The 18,863-nt window shown below is 45.2% G+C and overlaps 1 protein-coding gene across 3 annotated transcripts in view; it reads left to right on the top strand.

Moving 5' to 3' along the window:
• Positions 1–18,863, top strand: part of TTC28 (tetratricopeptide repeat domain 28) — a 125,932-nt gene that overhangs the window by 21,315 nt on the left and 85,754 nt on the right. Inside the window, exon 1 of one of the 3 annotated variants that reach the window (XM_046901154.1) lies at positions 13,183–13,450. The exons of the other annotated variants lie outside the window; for them this stretch is intronic. Coding sequence (XP_046757110.1) covers positions 13,424–13,450 — 27 coding nt within the window. The 5' untranslated portion in view covers positions 13,183–13,423. Of the gene's footprint in view, positions 1–13,182; positions 13,451–18,863 lie in introns of those variants that run through there. 3 annotated transcript variants of the gene reach the window in all.

The raw sequence follows: 18,863 nt of genomic DNA, 5'->3' as shown, positions 1-18,863 counted from the left end.
AGAGGAGATTTCAACAGAATCACTGTATCTAGAAATGCAAGGAGTACCTTGGGAAAGATGGATTTATGGACTGCTGTTGCTTTGAGCCAACATGCTTATTAATTTGTGATGCATCTAGGTCCTAGCTAGTGCTGTGTTTCTGTGGGTAACCTCTGAGTGACCCCTGACTGATGAGTTGGCTATGTTGCACATTAAGCTATTTTGCACGAGAGGGAATCTGAATTCTTTGTTTTGAAACTTGATTCTGTTGCAGTTTTTCTCTACCTTTTGAATAGCTTTAGAACTGGCAATTAAGCCTATTTCTGTGGAATCAGACCTGGAAGCCGTGTTTTTTGTTTCTGTTAGAGGTGGAGGATACAGTAGTAAAGCAGAGGTGGTCGGTAGTGCCTCTGCTACCCTGACAGCTCTGTGTCCCACAGGGCGTAAAGTCCCTGTTAGCATCCCTTGCTTGAGCATTGGACATGCTACAGCGTTTTGCCTTCGTAGCACTTGAGGACTTGACATTGAGGCAAGTGATCTCTGCCTTCTTATTGTCCTTTGGTCTCAACTTTACGTTGGCTTTGTTCACATGCTTTATTAGAACCAGTACCAAAGTTTCCTCAATTACCTACAGCCGCTGTCTTCTTTTCACAACAGTCTAGACCATGAGGACTGTTGACTTCTGTGTGTCAGTCTGAGAGCTCTAACAGACTTGAAAGGCCAAACTCATTTCCTTGATCTAGCGATGGGATTTCTCCTCCTCCTTTGACTGAGGTCAGGGCTCATGCATGGTCTGTTTCTGACATAGGAAATGAGTGCCTGAGGGACAAGGCAGCATCCTGATGATTCCTGCTAGTTTGTCTATGTGCTCTTGCTTAAAGCTTACAGGCAGCTTTATGGAATGGCATTAAGATTTCCATTGTCTTTTGCTATGTGCTTTTTTTTCTTTTCTTTTTTTTTTTTTTTTTGCAACAGGCTTGGAATAGGTTAAGGCAGTGTGTGTATGCAAAATGTCTGTGTGAACCCACACATGGATATATTTTGTCCTTAACGTGTGCAGAAATTGTGAGGTAAAACAGGAATGCAAATGGTGAATACTGGGTTTACAAGTCCTTTGAGTGGTCTTGATCTCATGGATTATGGCAGCAAAGTACACACCTCCCAAGTCATACACTGCACACAATTTCTGCACGCTCACATGTACTCTTCAGACAGTAGGTGATATGCTAACTTGTACTGTGAGTCTGGAGGATGTGTTATTGTTCAGGTAACTCTTCAAACCTAATGGAAATGCTGCAGGAAACAAAGTAGGAAAACAGGTATTTTTTAGTGTAAGGTGCTGTCAATATCTTGCTCCTAGCAAAGTAATTACCAGTTGCTTCTCTGTTTCTGGTTGTGTTGATCTGTTTACTAGGCTTGAAACTATTTTTCAGCATGTTCTGAATCCTTCAAATTCAGTCAACCCTTGACCTATGTTATAGCTTAAAAATAAAACGTAACTGTGGTAGTGACTGACTATCAGTATTGTAATTACCTTTCACGTCCTGTGTGATAAATAAGGTGTTTTTTCCACACACATTAATTATGTGGTGGGGCATGCTTGCTAACCTGGGATGTTGTAGAAGCCTGTAGGAGTAGTTGAGTTTAGCGAATTAATAGCGGAACTCAGAGATGAGAAGACCATCAAGGAAAATGATACATTACCTTCCAAATGCATTTTAGGAAGTCTAAAAATTCTGTTGCTGGAGTCTGGATGAGTGTGTTGGAAAATACTGCTTTGTGCTTGCCTTGATTTGTAAGCATCTTGATGTCAGAGCTGAGGTATGAGACGGGCAGGCTCACTCTGCGGCAGTTGTCTTCAGGACTGCTGACATCACGGTATGTATGTACATCTTGGGCTTGTGAGGGCCTCTGATGTTGGAACATCTTTTCTTTAAAAGGGTTTGAGAGATTTATGTATGAGCGAACACAGATGTTTTCAGGGAACAGAATTATTTTTCTTCTTATTTACTCTATGAGGTAAAGACATCTAGGTGGGCTCTCACTTCTGAGACGGTGCAAGTACTGAGTATCGCTGCAAGAGAAGCCATTGATCTTGTCTTCAGGGAACAAGGTACCTCATTGCCTGCTGTTACCCATAGCAGTGAAAAACAGCTGTGCCTTTATGGGGAAAATGCAGATTTTCCAGTTTTCAAGTGGATGAAGAGTTAAAAACACCCTGTGAGTAAAAGGAAAAGCATGTTGCGTTCACAGAAATTACGGCCTTCTGCAAAGAGAAAATGTTTACAGACAGGATATAATAAATGCAAGTTAGGAATGATTAGAAAGAATAGATGGGAGATAAAATGGGTGTGAGTAGGAGAGAACACCGCAACCAATAAAGCATTAAATACAGTTTTGCAAGGGGAAAACCCTTGGGGTGGAAAGTCAGTCCATTTTCCCCATGGGGATTCTGGGGCTCTGTTTTGGTGGTCTGTACAGTAGAGGCTGAGCTTTGGCAAACTGACGAGTGCATGATGTCATTGGATGCATAACATATGCACTGAGAGCTAGTAAATGCTGTTCACACTGCGGTGCGCTGCCAGATGTGTGTGCTGGAATGCACTTTGAGAAATGGAAAAGTCATCTTTATAAAGATACCAAGAGATGAAGTAAGAGTGTCCTGTACTGAGCCTGGTCGAAGCTGCAGCGCCTGCCAAGTGCAGCCGCACCGCTGAGTTTTCCCTCCTGAGCTCTGGTTCTGCTGTTGGGAGCAGTCTGTGCAGAAGGCCTTATTCAGCATTTCTCTGTAGTTTGAAGATGAGCTCCGAGAAGCTCCCATTCTATCCAGGAAACATATTTGGGATCTGCTGGTATGAATTCATTTGCAGCAGATGAGCATCAGGGTACCTACTCACTGCAGTTTCCACCTTTCTTTACTCTGTTCTGAATGGTTACAACAGCTTCTAGTGCGGCTGCTGCTCTGTTCCTAAGGCACTCATCTTGATACAGATTAAGGTGCCTCCAGGGATTAGCTGAACCTCTTACCCAGCAGCGCTTCGCATGCTATAAAACCAGAGGTGGCTTTACATTTTTCTGTACTTCAGAGTGAAAATAAATGTCCCCCTAAATGCTGAGGTCAACTGTTTGTCTAAATGACAGCGTGTTAGCTGGTCGTTGGTATATAGAGGTAAATTTCACTTTGCGGTTTCTTCCCTTTGCTCTGAGAGATTAAAGCGAGGAGGGAAGCTGCTGGAAGGCAGTGAGAGGAGGTCTACAGACAGCCAGCAGCTTCTTATCCAGATGGGACAGGCAAAGTACATTTCAAGCTTAGGAGATCTTTTCTTTTTAGTATATTTGTGTTATCTGATGTTTACTGATGACTTTTTCAGGCTCATTACTAACTGATGATGGTGTCATCTTTTTGATTTCTGTGTGAGAGTACAAACAGTGGGTACCCTGTAATAGCTGCACGGATAAACTGCAACTGTGGAGCCTGTGGAACTGTGCTATTTCCAAAGGGCCTGTTTAAGGTGCCCTCTGATCATTGCCTCAGAGAGACGTTGAATCTGTGTCTTGCTGGGAGATATGCATTTCATACCTTCGGAGTAGAAGTCATGGTAACTAAAAGTGTAATAGCACAGTCCTGCGAATACCACTGTGCTGAGATAGAATTGTGCTCCCAGACTTCAGACTCCAACATATAAACTTTAACAAGTGTTATCAGAAAGGTGCCTTCTTTCTCATATACAAGACAAATAGTTTCCTGTGTTCTTCATTCTGTAGAACAAAGATCTCTCAGAGGTATGTTTCCAGTCTGATGGGACTCATTTTGCTTGTAACATTGGAAGGATTGAGACCAACTTAATTAAATGTCTGATTTAGTAAGTCAGGCTGTCAGACTTAGGGAACAACTTGTGTAATCTGGGATGTGGTTCCTGTAGCAGCTCAGTTCAGTTCAGCAGCCAGGGCACTTTTATTTTTATTCAGACTGCAGTGATTAAGAACAAATTACTGTAAAACTTTTTGCTTTGGGAATAATAAGCAAGACTTTAAATGCCTGGGTCTTTACACAATTAGATAACTACACAATGAATTAGAAGGGACTCTGTAATTGGAAGGTTAATAGTAAGATATGAGCTTATTGGCAGCTCTCTACGTAGATGATGATATTCACAGAATGGCAGTTGAGTAGCAAAAGGGAAGGCTGGATGGCATTCCAGGTGGATTCTGAAAGCTCTCAGGTAGAACAGAGAGAATATTAGCTAACTCATTTCTTCTTTCTTTTGTCTGTTATCCTTCATCTCTCTTTTTCTTTTGCCTTAATACAGAGCGCACACACAAGGCATCGCATGCAGAATTGGGATTTGAGATCTGTAGAGTTTTCTCTATCTTTCTTGAATCTTAATAGCGAAGTTTTTAGTTCATTCTTGCCCTTTCTTAGACTTGCTTGTACCGGTCAGGTAATTCCTTCTCATATGTGGTCTTTTAATGTTTCATATTCAGTAAGTGCTGTCAGGGCTGTTGCCTGTCCAAGTTCCTTCTCATGGTCTTTTCTCTGTGTATAATCCCTTTATTACATTTTTAGTTGTGTGTTTTCTGTGCTGCATCTCAGTTATTGGTAACTTGCTGTCAGAGCGCTCATAAAGTGCAATAGGAGAGCAATAGTGAAGCTGCCTTACAACAAGAATAAAATATGACTATTATCATCCTCTTCATGGTGGGATTTATAGTAAAAGACTAAAATGGCTTGTTCTGCAGCCATGGTGCGTTCATACACAAGCTGGGTTTACTTTTTATTCTCATTCTTACCTCTGTTTTGGTACCCAGTTGCTCTGCAGTTGGTTCTGCAATTGAATGTAAAGGTGCAATTAATTTGCATTAGCAGCATTTTTGATGCTAACGTGCTGATGAACTAATTTACATATGTCTAGGAAGTAAATTTTTCAGAACTAACCGTTTATTTACATCTCATACTGACTTTGTTCAGCAGCTGTTTGTGGCAAATAAAGCCTTGGTTTCTCTGCATGCTAATGCTGAAGTTGTATGAGCCTGTAAAGGTAGTCATTAAAACAGTTACTTTTATCTATTGGTATGATTATGAGAATTAAAGGAAGCTGTATATGAAATTCTGCACTTAATGGGTTTGCTTGAAGCAACTCTGGAAGGAAACGTGGCCATGTTTCCCATCCCTGATGTACTCCTTTTAGAACAAAAAAATTCTTCCTCTTTAGTTAGGCCCAGTTCTATGAAGCCCGGGAGCATCAACTATATATAGATAAATACATGGGTTTTCTTTATGTATTGATTTTTGATGTCCAGGCTTACTTTAAAATTCAGCCCATAAACTTAGCAAATACAAGAAATTATTGATCCATTCAAGTCTAATGACTTAGCTGTACTTGTAGTGGTGTGATTTGAAAAGACCACATCCAACCATTGATCTGTATTACAATGAGCACTATATTTATCATGGTACAAACTCTGTGATTTGTTTTAACATAAAGATTAAAAGGAAAGTTTCAGGTTGGCTGAATATCTGAGGGAATTGGTAATGTATTATATAGATCTAGACTCACAGGTCACTGGTTTGGAACTGTGTGAGTTTGTGAAGAATTGCTAGTTGCTTTGTAGAATGGAGTTGTTCGTCTGTTTGTATGATGTTTGCACGAGAGTGACTTCATTTAGTTGGTATTAAGCAGCTCTGGCTGATAGTCAAAGCAGAGGGTGTGCATGAGATGGGTTGTGGGGCTTGGACTCTGAGTTCTGCCACGGCCACGAGTAGTAGAGCTCATTCTGAGGGTTTCAGATATGTCAGTGCTGATGTTACTGGGAAGTGTATGGAGTGACTTGGTTTGTCTTGCCTGCTGTATGCTTATGCAGTGAGTTCCTGTTTCAGGAATACTCATTTGTAATCTCACTGTTTTAGAAGTGCAAAATGTGCCTTAGAGAAAAGGGGAGTAAAGATGAGTTCATGTGAGCCTTCAGGACTATGGCTGTAATTTTGAGTTTGCCATGGAGCAAACTCCAACGTTTGTTTAGAGCCTCCTCTAAATAAATATTCAGTAAGAAAAGAGGCTGATGGCAAAAACAATTGTGGAATAATCTTCTGTTTACATAATCTTTTAAATGGATGGTTTAAATATTTTTTTTTCTTTAAAATGTATTCAAAACATATTTTTAACATCAGTAACCACTTATATAGATGCAGCTCGATTATTTTCTTATTTTTATTTCTTGTGAATAGCTTCCCTCACTTCTCTTATCAGGCTTGGATGGAAATTGCTACGTGGTTGGCTCCTACTCTTCCTCCATGTAGAACTGCGATACCCCTCAAAGTCTTGTGCTCTCCCAGTGCTGGATGCTTAAAGACCAGATGTTAAGTCACCCAGCTATGTTCATATGTATTTTTAGGCTGGAGCCATCTTTGTCCTACAGCTGACCTAGTTATTCCTCAGTGCTCTCACAGCTTATGCTGAGAAATGTTGTGAGTCAGATTCTGAACAGATGTGTGATGTAGAAGGGTGATGGCCTGTCCACCATGGAACAAAACCAACGGCATCTTGCCCCGCTCACTGAGTATTCCAGTTCTGATTTTAGTGATCTTTTCTATGCTTATGGCTCCAAGTGGTGAAGTGCACTGGACTGTATGCATCCACTCATCTGATAGGAGCACTCCTGTACAGAACAGGTCCTGTGAGTGTAGGAGTGCACACACCCCATAGGGTTTGACATCTGCACATCGTTGGCACCTTGTGAACAGATCCAGGCTGACAGTGATGTCAGTAGTGAGGGCAATATAAGTGAAACCTTCATCTGCGTGTGCTTCTCCAGCAGCACGGATCTGAGATGCAGACCCTCAGAGTGTGCACTGTCCCTGCTGTGACGGTTCCAGTGGTGCTTTACAGCACGGCACGGTTGTTTCGCACTTTAAGAATGGTTATCTCAGCCATGGCAATGGAAGTCGTTCTTCACATTAACGGTAGCCTAAAGAAATAGCTGCCCTTTGATCATCCTTCTGAAGATTTATCTCAATTTTTTCCTGAGAGCTTGTTGGCTGTGTATCTGCAGACACTTTGTCATTGTACAGAAGTTAAGTTTATTCCATTCTTTCTCATAGTGCTGTTAACAGAGAAAAGGGCTGCTGTGCAGCTTCAGCATACTGTGGCTTGGTGAAAAGATGATACTGAATATGGATGAATTGTCACATTTCTTATTCATGAATTCCCCACTGAAAATGTGAACAGACACAAACGAAATTCCTCTTCCATATTTTACACAAAAGTTCAGCAGTAGAACTGTCTATCATTGTAAATCATCGGAGAAGACTCCTTAGAGAGCTGTAAGTGCTGCTTCTGACTGCTGCAGGATTTTTTTGTGCAAATCTCAGGGCTCAGAGTAGAATAGGCGTTAGAGCATATTGCCATCTCCACTGCATAAGAAGAGAAACTTGGAATTGACAAAACAGATCCTTTGCAATACAATGGCTTTATTGTGTAGCCTTTTCAGAGGAAAATGAAAAAGAACTTTAATTTAAAGATTGCATTTCTGTGAAGTTTTGTGTCCTGAGAAGCAGAACGAGCACAGTATGCAGTGTGACAGAGCTCTGTAACTTCTTCCTCCCATTTCCTCTGTCAGAGATCCCTGTGAGCTCCAGGAAAGGTATTTATCAAAGCAGTTTGTGTTGCACTTGGACGTTTAGGTAATTGACCAGTTATTAGACAATATTTGACGTACGCATCCTTTCCCTTGATGGCAAACTCTTCCCACCAGCGAAGGAGGCCCACAGGCTCATTCTTCTTCAGTTTCCTTGGTCTTTCCCTGCTCTCTCAAGGTGTGTGAGCACTGCACAGTCTCTGGGATTACATGCTGGCAGTTTGGCTCATTTCATTTATTTCATTTTTCCATTTCTTCTCATCATTTTCAGGTGCATCTAGAACACTGCTTAGGGAGCAGCGTCTGCGTATGCGTGTGATTTCAAACTGTAATTGAAAGTTTTCACATTTGAAACAGTGTTAGGGGTTGGGTGGCTGTTGTGATCTTCTGTGTTATTGGTGGATCTGTGCTTCCCCAGGGCTGGTGTGTCTCTAAAGTTACTACAGCCATCTGCTTTGCTGTTGGGTGTTTCTACACAGAGCCAGGATCTCCCCAGTATGTGCCAGAGCAGCTCAGAGTAAGAGTGGGAAGACAGTGTTTTAATTGAAAGGAGCTTCATTCAGTCTTGCAGTTGCTGAATGCAAACAGGCAGGCAGAACAGGGCAACACCATTTATTGCAATTTGTTTCTAGCCACTGTAGTTTGAATTTGAAGTATAAAGAGCAGCTTATTGTAGCGAGACAGATGAAAAATGACTGGAACAATAAAAACGTGGAGTCCCAATACTGAGTAATAAAGCCTGCTCAAACAGAGCCCAGAGTTCAGCGCAGATGTTTCAGATGCTTACCTGAAATACAAACTGCAACCTCCAGAGTTCCCATAGAGCGATCCATGTGCTACAGAACGGGCTTTTCTGCTTTAGCCATGCCTGCTTTTATTCTTAGATAGATGTTTTCCAGTAAGTGGTAACGGTTCAAGCTGCTGCTGGCTAAAAGGCCCGTCCCGTGTGGCTGGGGTTGCCTGGCAACCAGAGAGTGGGGAGGGCAGGAGGATCACAGCACTGGTACCCGGTGCTGCTGCCCTGCACCCTTCCTCTCCACATCCCCCTGCCCTGCAGCCCCTGTGTTTCTGGCTTGAGCGAGAAGTGAAATGGAAGTTGAGTTTACATGTAAATATACATGTATTTTTGTGTATATATGTATATTTTGTTTAATCACTTAAACTTGGACAGCGGGGACATTTCACAAAGCTGGGGGCTTCATGCGGGCAGGATGCTTCAGCAGTTCTGGTGAAGGAGAACTTTTCCTGCTGTGTCCGCTCTGAAATAGCATTGCACATCTGATCAGAAGCCCCGTGTGTGAAGCCAAGCTGTACTTGTGAAGCTTTTTGTCCAACTTAACAGTGGTGCTAAAGAAGTAGCTCATTTCCTTGACTTCTGGTTCTTGTGACCAGTCTCCTCCTCTCAGGTGTTTGTTTTTTGTGTTCTGTGCTCAAAGCCCCTTGCAGTCCCCACAGCGTACAGCCAGAAGTGGCTCTGGGACATGGAGGTGTCAGGGAAACAAGAAACTGAAGTCAACAAGAAGTACACAGGTATCTCAGTTTTAAGGATGATGGTGCAGTCTGGGCTTCTTGATTTTTGTCCTTAGAATCTGAATGCTACACCTTCAGTTATGAAATGTACTTTGATATTGACTGCTCGCTTGGGATGATGGCAGTGACTCAGCATGAATCTGCTCCACTTATCAGGTGTTGGGACATGCAAGGCCATCCTTCCCTAGTTACAATCAGTACCTTCTGAGTATGATCAGATAGTGGTATTCTCCTTCTGTTGTCCCTTGGCTATGGAGCATTGTGGATCTTTAGAAGAAGTACTATTCCAGAAGACTGGGGAAGTGCTTCTTGTACAGTTGCTTTTACCACTAGTAAATAATAAATAGCATGTCATGTAAAATAAAGCCAAGTTTCAGTGCTCTGATGTAGAAGAAAGTTTTTCAAACTTGAGCTGCATTCTTTTGGAATCTGCAGAAATATCCTTGAGAAGGGGGAGGAGACTGAGCCTTTCTGTTGGAAGATGCCAAGCTCTCCAAACACAACAGGTGTTGCAGATGATTGCAGGACATTGTCATAGCCACAGTCCTTCCAGAGACAGGTGGGTCAGGTGCCCGACTGTTGTGATGTGAAGCAAGCAGTACCAGCTACCAGTGCTTTATTAAACTCTTTGAATTTCTCACCTGGGACAGCAGATGGTGATGAAAGTCAGCAAGGGAAAATTTGGAGAAGTCCCTTCTCCAAGGAAGGGTACGTAGCAAGGAGGATCTGTTTTGATAAATCTTTTACCCCCCCCGTATTACTTTGACCCACATCTTGATCAAATTACACTTGTCTCCATAGCAGCAGTAGTTGTGCTTGCTATGGGAAGAGGGAAGTGGGAGCCCTAATGAGAAGCAGGTCCCAAACATGTTTTCTTTTCTGCTCATAATCACACAGTGACCCAGCTGAAGCCGGTAACAGTCACAATTAGCAGCTAGAAAGCAACCATCTTCCTTGGTAAGAGACAGTGAAAAGTTAGAATGTATTCCCTGCCCAATGAGCTGTAGAAATATATTACCTAAATGTTATGTTGTGCCTGTAAAGTAATTATGTGGTAACCTCCTGGAAGGGCATGTATCTCTTTTGATGGAAACAGTCACTAGCCAAAAAATCTCTTCCTGTGACTGAAACCTTCATCCCAGCCTGTGCTTCTGAAGATCACGGTGCCATACCACGTGAGTTATTTTTTTTCTCTGTGTTTTGTTGCTATTTGTCCTTTCTACAGAATGGTTATTGTGTTAACGTTAGGCTCGCTCTTTTGAGGGCAAAATTCTTCCTAGTTCTTCATGTGGAAAGCTGTAAATCATTTTTGTTTTTTTGTGAGTATAATCTCTGAAATTTTAGACACTGCATGTTCTGGGCTTGCCTGGGATGATGCTTATTTTCTCTTTGGCAGGTTATATAGTGCTGTGTGTCAGATTTGTGACCAACCAGCGATGACAACACAGCGGTGTTGCAGCTGAACCATGGCTGTGCAGCATCAAGGCCCTCTCTGTTTCTCTACTCTGTAATAATGCTTGTTTCCTTGCAACATCTCTATCTATTATGTATAGTTGTGCATACATAAATACCTAAATTCACAGTTGAGATGCTAGAGAGCCTCCTGCTATGCTGTGAAAGGACAGATGATGAAATGGCAGTATGCTGTTCTCTTTCTTTGCAGTACAGGGCATGGAGTGGAGCTCTTGTTATGAACCCCAAAGGGTGGTGTAGGGTGTGTCTCTCTGTTCCGTTCACAGGAGATGGAATGGATGGAGTCATATCGCAGGACTTGGTCTATTAATTAAGAGAACAGCCTAATCTTAGGGCAGAAGCCCCAAATAAGGTAGAAATGCCTTTTGTTCCCTGTGACCAGTGTGCAAAAGACATCTGTGCAGTGGTCCGCTCCTTGCAGGTTCTGGTTCAGGTATCAGCACTTGGGAGTGATTCTGTATCACAGGATTATCCTTAACGTTGTATTAACCTGTCTGATCACTTAATGGAGCTAATGAATAGCTTGTAATTAGGGACAGGCAGCTGCTGCCCTCAGCTGGTGTGGCCAGTTCCATTTCCCTGCATTGCCCCTCCAGCCTTGAGAATCGCGTTGCGGGTTACAAATGCTGCAGGCTTTCTTCTTATCTTCAGTTCATTTCAGTTCTGCATTGCTTTAAACAAGATCATACTACTGCTCTCTAATTAGTGTTAAGCAACTAATTTTTCTCAGCTTCCTTTCTGTCAGCAGTGGAATTTTCCAGATAAGCATATCCTTATATTTCAAAGCCCTGTCCTTGTTTTTTTTTTCCAGCCTGGATTATAGCCCTACGAAAAGAGCTTTTTCTGCTTGGCTAAACAAAGTATTTTCCAAAGTGATTTTCAGTCTTTTGAAGAGTGTCAGCTGCTGAGACGCAAACCCTACTAACCTAATAATGAAGATGATCCATGCTACTGCTGCGTGGCATACAACAATCAATCTTTATTATCAGGAGAATAGAGCCAAATGCTATAGGCCAGTAGCAAAATGCAATGGGAACAAATGTAGATGGAGCAGAATATGAAAGGCTGATATGTGAGAGCTTTGTAGGAGCTGGGATTGCTTTCTTAGCCTACTGTGTTCTTCCCTGCACTGTGCACCCTCTGCTACATGAACTGTGATAATGCTGGCTGGCACCGGCACCTTTAGTTCAACTTCTTACCTATTGCTCTCTTATATAAAGAAAGCAATGGCAGACTGAGCCCAAAGCACCTCTAGGGTGCGGATGGGGAATATCAGATGAAGTTGTTCCTCTAACCCCTTACGTACCTGGTGAATGCTGTCTGATTTAGCTGCTTGCTGAATTGTAGACTGACACAGTAAATTGAAATCTCCTGTGCTTTTAGCATACCATGCAGGCTGCTCACCAAGCTGTCTGCAGTGGTACTCTTTCCTACTTGTAGTATCAATATTAAGTTGAAAAAGACACTTCTTTCTTTGAACTGGAAGAATGAGATCTAATAACAGAGATGACTTAATTATACACAGCTTTCTTCTCCTAAGGATGCTGAATAGCTTAGAAGAGGAACAGCTATTGGTACAATGTACTGGACTGCCAGATCCATGGTCTCAGTTCTGAAAATACCAGGAAAACAGGGAAGGGGAGAAAAGACAGCACTGGTTGGTGTGCATGCGTGTTCTGCTGGATGGCTTTGTGCTGACCAGCCGGAATGCTGTTACACGTAACTATCAGAAGGGGTCAAATATGGTTATTCATTGCTGTTGTATATTTGGAAAACTCTGCTGTTGATGTATTGGTATGGATCATTTGCCAGGAGGAATTCACGGTACTGTTTCTGACAGCGTCAGCTCTGTGGATGAGGTGTAGTCCTATGTAGGAAATGGTGGCACGTGGCTCTATGGTGCAGGCACTGTCGTGAGCCAGGGATGCTGGGGAGAGGGGGAGGAAATGTTCATTCTGTATATTTTCTATAGCTTCAGACACAGTGCCAATGTTATTTATTTTATAACAGAGGAGAAAAGTTTCACTATAACAGGAATGCCAATTGCTGGAGTATGAGTCGAGGTGGGAGTCCACCTGCTCCATCCCTCCTGGGGCAGATGTGCAGGCAGTGCTCCTGCTTTCTTTCCTGGTAATTATATTTACTCAGAAGTCACACCAGCCTCCTGTTGGTGCTGTCAAAACAGCACTTCTTGCAATCTGCCCATGAATTAAATTAAGCTTCTTTCTGACAGCATCACGGCAGATGACATTGTCTGCTTCTGGGCACTTATTCCCTTTACTCGGATACTGCCTGTGCCGTTTACGGCGCTCCCCAGAGCTGCCGACGCTAGATTTGTAATTTACGGGATGGGATGAGCGGCGGGGCGCGCCGTGGGAGCCGTGCCGGGCCGCCCCAGCAGCTCTCTGCCCCGCCTCGGTGCGCGGCCGCCGCCCGCCGGCCTCGAGGCTCGGGCGCCGCCCGCTGCGTTCCCGCGGGGCCGGGGGCGGGGCTCGGGGGCGGGGCGCGCGGGGCCGCCTCCGTGTGCGCGGCGGAGCTGTGGGCGGCGCCGGGCCGGGCCGGGCTCTCGCCCCACACGCGGCGCAGCGCTGGGCGGCCGCGCGACGCGCCCGGGCTCTGCGGGGCCGCGGGCGTGAGCGGTGCCGGCGGGGCTGGGCCCGCTCCTATGGCCCGCGCGGCGCGGGCGGCTGCTCTCCCGCGGGCCTGGCGGCGGGGCCGGGCAGCATGAGCGGGCGCTGCGGCCCCGCTGCGCTCGTCGCCGGCACCCGAGCGCGACCTTGATGCTCCCTGTCCCTGCTCTACAAATATGATGAAATGGCAGCCCCGGAAGAAGGTGAGTGGCGAGGCGGCTCCTGGGGCAGAGCCCCGCGGCGGCCCCGGCCCTTCCCTTCCCCGTCCCCTGCGCTCTCCTCCCCGCGGCGCTGCCCCGTCCGCCCGCACCGTTTCTGTCCCGCCGGCCCCGCCCCGCCCCGGGCTGCCCCCGCTCCCCGCACCGCCCCGTGCCAGCGGAGCTGGGGCTGCGGGGCCGTAAATCTCCTTTTCGGGCTGTTTCCTAATATGGCTGCTTTTCTGGAGCGGAGTTCGCGGGGCTCGGTCAGCGGCCGTGGCACACCGCGAGGAGCGCCGTGCGGAGGGTCTCCCTGTCTGCGCGCTGCGTTTGCGATGCGCTGCGGCCGCGCGGCGGCTCCCGGACTCGGCGCGGAGCGGCTTTCAGGCGCACTTGGCACCGCTTTTTATTGACATTCTTTTAAGGGAAAACCTAGCGAAGTGAACGTGCGGTGCCGCCCCTCCTCAGCTCTGACCCCTGCTCCTGGCAGCTGTGTGCTATTAAACGTTTTCTATGTTGTGTTTTTTTTTTTTCTCTTGGAAAAACCTGCTTGAACCAGCAGGATTCCTTCTTTCTTTGTAGCACGATGTGCGATACTGTGTTTTACATCAGGGAAGAAATAGAAATCATATGTGAAATGCATGAGAGCGTCTCTCGTGTTAGTGCTGGGCACTGGAAGAAGCGGTGCTGTGGTGCATCCCGAGCAGAGTCCCTCCGCAGCCCGGCCTGCTCCGCACCGCAGTGCCTCACCTCCGTCCCGCCTCCATGAAGCTGTTCTCTGGTTTGTTTGCAGCAGACAATTTCTTGTAGTGAGACAGAGGAGTTCTTGTTAGGAGTCATTGTGTCTTCAGCAGGAGAAATAGATTAAGGGTGAGCTCCGCTGGGGCTCCGGTGCTATTTCTGAGCCTCTCTGTATCTTCCTTCAAATTAGTTTTAAGATGTCCACGAGCTTTAGATTTTTACGTGTCTGTTTTTACTGTTTTCAACTGAATGTGCACTCGTTCTGTGGTTACGGCTGTGGAAACCCCCCCAGGCCATGGTTACAGCAGTATCGGCTGAACCGCTGCAGTATTTGTCTTGGCTGCTGGCTGCGCTCCTCGACTCTGGAAGATTCCGTTTCGGGTGTCAGGATTCACTCTGCAGCGTTGGCTCTCTGAGTGCTGAAGTCACTGTGTCAGACGGGACTTTTTTCCTTCACGTTGTTGGTGTCCACACGAATCGGATTTGGGGCAGCCCGGTTTGATGGTGTGATTTCAGATGATAGCTCCAATCCATCTCAGCTATGGAGCACCTTCGTCTGAGCGTACGACAATTCCTTCTCTCGCTGCGATGTGACGGGAACTTTGTTCCTGTTGGAATAGGTTCTGTTTTCAGCCGCAGTCCTGTACCAGTAAAACCTCAGCAGCGATGGAGTTCTTGTCACTGCTGCCAGCAGGCTCACGTGAGCGCAGCCGGGGTTTCTGCTGGCCCGGCCTTTGTAGAGCTGCAGTCATGTGCTGTACAGAGCAGTTTCAGGAAAATGACTCATGCAAACCACTCAGCAACGGCACTGCCGTTCCATTTGTTAATAGGAAGATCGATACAGTTCTCATAAAATGAGAAAAGCAGCTTTGGTAGCTGGTGTTCCTGCAGCCCTTGGTCGTGTATGGCTGCTGGTCCCTTCTGCCGAGTGACTTCAGGAGGCTGTTTGTCTGCCGCTGCCCTGCTGCAATGTCCTAACAGGAGAGCTGTCGGTGTATGAGCTGTGTGTGCTGCTGTACTGAATCAGGAGTTTTGTTTGATTTATTAGATTCACACTCATATTCTTTTGCTTTCCCCTGGTTATCTTTATTTTTTTTGATGAAATGTTTAAGGTGTTTTGTTCATTGAAGACTTTTTGTTTTTACAGTTATTAAAACATGCTTGGCTGGGGTCGTGTGCAGTTTACTCATCCTGTGTATAAAGCTGAACTCTTTGTTTGGTGATATCAATAGACAGCTGTCAGCTGTGGTGCACAGGGCATGCTGGTGCCTTCAGCTGACAGGTGAGGGTGCTGTGTGCTGCCCTGCAGTGCTGAGCCTCAGCTCCCTGTGCAGTGCAGGGCTGTGCTCAGCACTCACTGCAGGATGCTGTCCCCAGGGCTGGTCTCCACCCACCCCATCCACTGGGCTTTGCAGAGATCATTTGCTGCTCAGTTACGACTGAATGGGACAAAGTTTGAAATCACTGACTGACCACATCAAATGTGAGCTTTGTGAGCAAGCCAATACATCGCCAATAGCAGCACAGCAATCAACAGCCTACCCCTTTGTTACTGATCTGCGGAATAATACAGATCTGTGTTATTTGTTTCGATATTGGATCTGTAGTGTTGTATAATATGAGTGTTACACTTGGATTTTAACTACATGCTCAAGAATGCACCAGTGCACTGTGTCCTGGTCACAGTGTGCCGATAGGATCCAAAAGCTCAGACTTCCTTTTTGAGCTTTCCTTTTAGACTGCCCTTGCACACCATGAGTGAGTGGCTCTGTCTGTCCGCTGTCTGACTTAGCCTGGCTGTACACATCCACCTCTGCCTGATGGGGAGGAGCTCTTCACTCCGTGTGTGGTTCAGTTTCCTATGAGACAATCTCTGTTTGTTCCTCTAGAAACAACAGAATTTCTTGTGCAGCCTTATTCTTGTTGGTATTTGTGCTCGTGTGGCGTATCATGCAGAAGCACTGTTGGGAAAACACCCTGAATGCAATCTGTATCATATCGCTTGTGAAATGTCACAGGTTGTGGAATTCTTTTCCATGAGGAGCTGAATGATGCAGTTCTCCATCGGCTGTTGTGCAGTGGTAACCTTTTCCCACTGTGCTGTGTGAGTTATCCTGTAAAACAGAAGGACTGAGAAATGCTTGCAAGACACAATAATTTCTGCAAGGGAGCGTGAGCTGAGCTGACCCCAAAGCTCCTTTCCGTGCAGATCAGTGAGTCGCAGGCAATATGGGCATCAGCTGTGTGAGGATTTACTGAGGGAGCAAGTGCTCTGCTCTTCATGGGTTTGCCTTTCCAGCTCAGGGATTCTGCTCATGCCAGGTGAAAATGACTGATGTTCTTCCTTTTTTCTTTCAGCTGTGAAGGAAGAAGCCTTAGGAAGAAGGCAGTAAGGTCTGCTCTCAGCCTTGTCTGAGCTGTGGGAGGTGCCTGGTAGGAGGCTGTGGAGGAAAGTGAACCATGCTCTTTTGTGTGGCACATGGGCAGATGAGAAGCAGTGGATGACAGTTAGAATACTGGAAATTCTGATTAGGTACAATGGAAAAACTTGGAGAAAACCCTAACCCTGCATACTGCGGTGAGGAGTGGATAGAAGAAGAAAGCTAGTCAGTGCTAGGACTTGCTTGCTAGGGTCTCTGTTGATGTAGGTATTATCAAGCCCAGCAGAGAAACCTGTGCAGTCCTGGTCAGCTTTGCCTCACTCCTTGCACTTTATGATGGGACGTGATGCTCAATTTGTAACTGTAGAGCATTTCAGATGGGATATTAGGAAAAATCTCCAAAGGAGTGTTTGGGTGCAGCACAGGCTGTCTGTGGAGGTGGTGGGGTCACCATCCCTGCAGGTGTTCAAGAGCCATGGAGATGTGCCATCAAGGGACATGTTGGTGGTAGGTCGGCAGTTGAACTATCTGATCTTAGAGGTCTTTTCCAACTGCAGTGGTTGTACGATTATCTGTTTGTTTGTTTGTTTTTATATAGGATAGTGTTTCTCTGTCTTCCCTCAAAAGCCTTTATCTCATAGATGTCATCAAACGGTGTGATGCCTGTTTGGTTCTGCAGACACTTCCCATAATGTGAACACAACAGCGTAGACACAGAGATGTGAGGAGGCAGCCCCACAAAACGTTCTCATTTCCTCCTTTGCTCTCCACTTGCCTTTTGTCATCTTTAGTACTTGTGTTTCAGGATCTAACAGCATCTGGATCCACCTACCTCTGAATGTTTAGAGGCTTTCAAAGTGGTAAATGCTGCCCTTTGCTAATGCTGTTTAGCAATGCTGTGTAACAATTCAGTAGAGCATGAGCTCCAACAAACTTTGAAAAGCTGTAGTCTGAAATGCTTGGAAGATATCACGCGATGAACAGCCTCAATCCACCATGGATTTTTGCAGTACTGCAGGAGCTCTCTTGTCATGGGCTTGGAGCAGACTCCATTTTGCTCCATTCTGTGCCGTAGCACTGCAGGATAAGGAATGAAGAACAAATGGGGTTTCTTCCATGTTTGAGGTGGGGGGGAATCCAATCTTCCATGTTTGCTTCTGAATAACAGTAAATTACTGACTCTGTATGTTCTCCTTACACACAAGAAGAACAAAAGCTAAGTTCAGTTTCTTGAAACCTCTGTGTTTTGGTTCAGTTAATAGCAGTTTTTAGGAATACTGCAGCAGCTGTTGCCATACTTGTCCATGTTGCTCTAAAGGAATGCATATGAGGATGCTGTCTTCAAACCTTTGAATTAACCAGTAGAAAATAATTACATTGGATAACATTGCCTTATAACTTTGCTTTGATTTAGCTTGTGAGTGTGGTTTATTCTTCTCTGTGTACGCTTCTAAAAGTCTGTAACTCTTAGGTTTTCATAATGTAATTTTAGGTCATCGGAGATCGGCGACTTATTGTTCTTATCAGAGATCAATCTGTGTTCTGACAGAGCAGAACTGCGGGTTAATGAGTGCGATGACAACAAGCAATTCACCATGAAACAATTCCTCCCGTATTTCCTAAATAGAGCACTTGATAGGAACGCCCTTTTATAAGGGCTGTACTGAAGAGTTTCGGAGTACAAGATAATTACTTGTAATTATGGAAATTTCTGCAAGGGAAATTGTCTTAATTTGTTCCTGTTAAGGAATGGAATTGCTTTAGATGCAGCATTTGAATCCTTTCAGGAGATTAATGCAGTCTTCCTACATTACCCTCAGCAGTCCCGGTAACCTGCTGGTATGTCTAAAATCACCCTTTTAATCCTGCTCATCCGTTTGAATTTCTGTTAAAACATAGTTTGTTTTGGAGGAAGAAGTCATTAAGATGCAGAAACTGGGCCTATCTGTAGCTGTATTCTGACCTCTAAGGAGCAGCACGCTTCTGGCCAAAGGCACAGGGCAAAGTGACTGCAGCTTTGCAGAGTGAGCTCCTCCCTCAGAGCTCTGGAGCACAGCGTAACACTGATGTATCCATCCTTAGAAGAGGAGAAGAGTCTGAAGCAGGATCCTGAGATTGCTGGGCAACAGCAGGTAGGGCTGAGACTGTGCCATAGGAATTTGGGCTTGACTTTGGTCTGGTTGGGGTTCTGTGCCAGTGTTGTAGCTGCCCTGGAGCCAGGGAAGGCTCTGTACCTGGGAATGCAGTGTTGTATCCAAACCGGCTGCTTGCATTGCTGTAAGCCATAGAGCTAGGGA

The sequence above is a fragment of the Gallus gallus genome, chromosome 15 (genome assembly GCF_016699485.2).
Source record: "Gallus gallus isolate bGalGal1 chromosome 15, bGalGal1.mat.broiler.GRCg7b, whole genome shotgun sequence".
Taxonomy (NCBI): domain Eukaryota; kingdom Metazoa; phylum Chordata; class Aves; order Galliformes; family Phasianidae; genus Gallus; species Gallus gallus.
The sequence above is the reverse complement of the archived record's forward strand: the minus strand, read 5'-3'. Positions and strand labels throughout refer to the sequence as shown.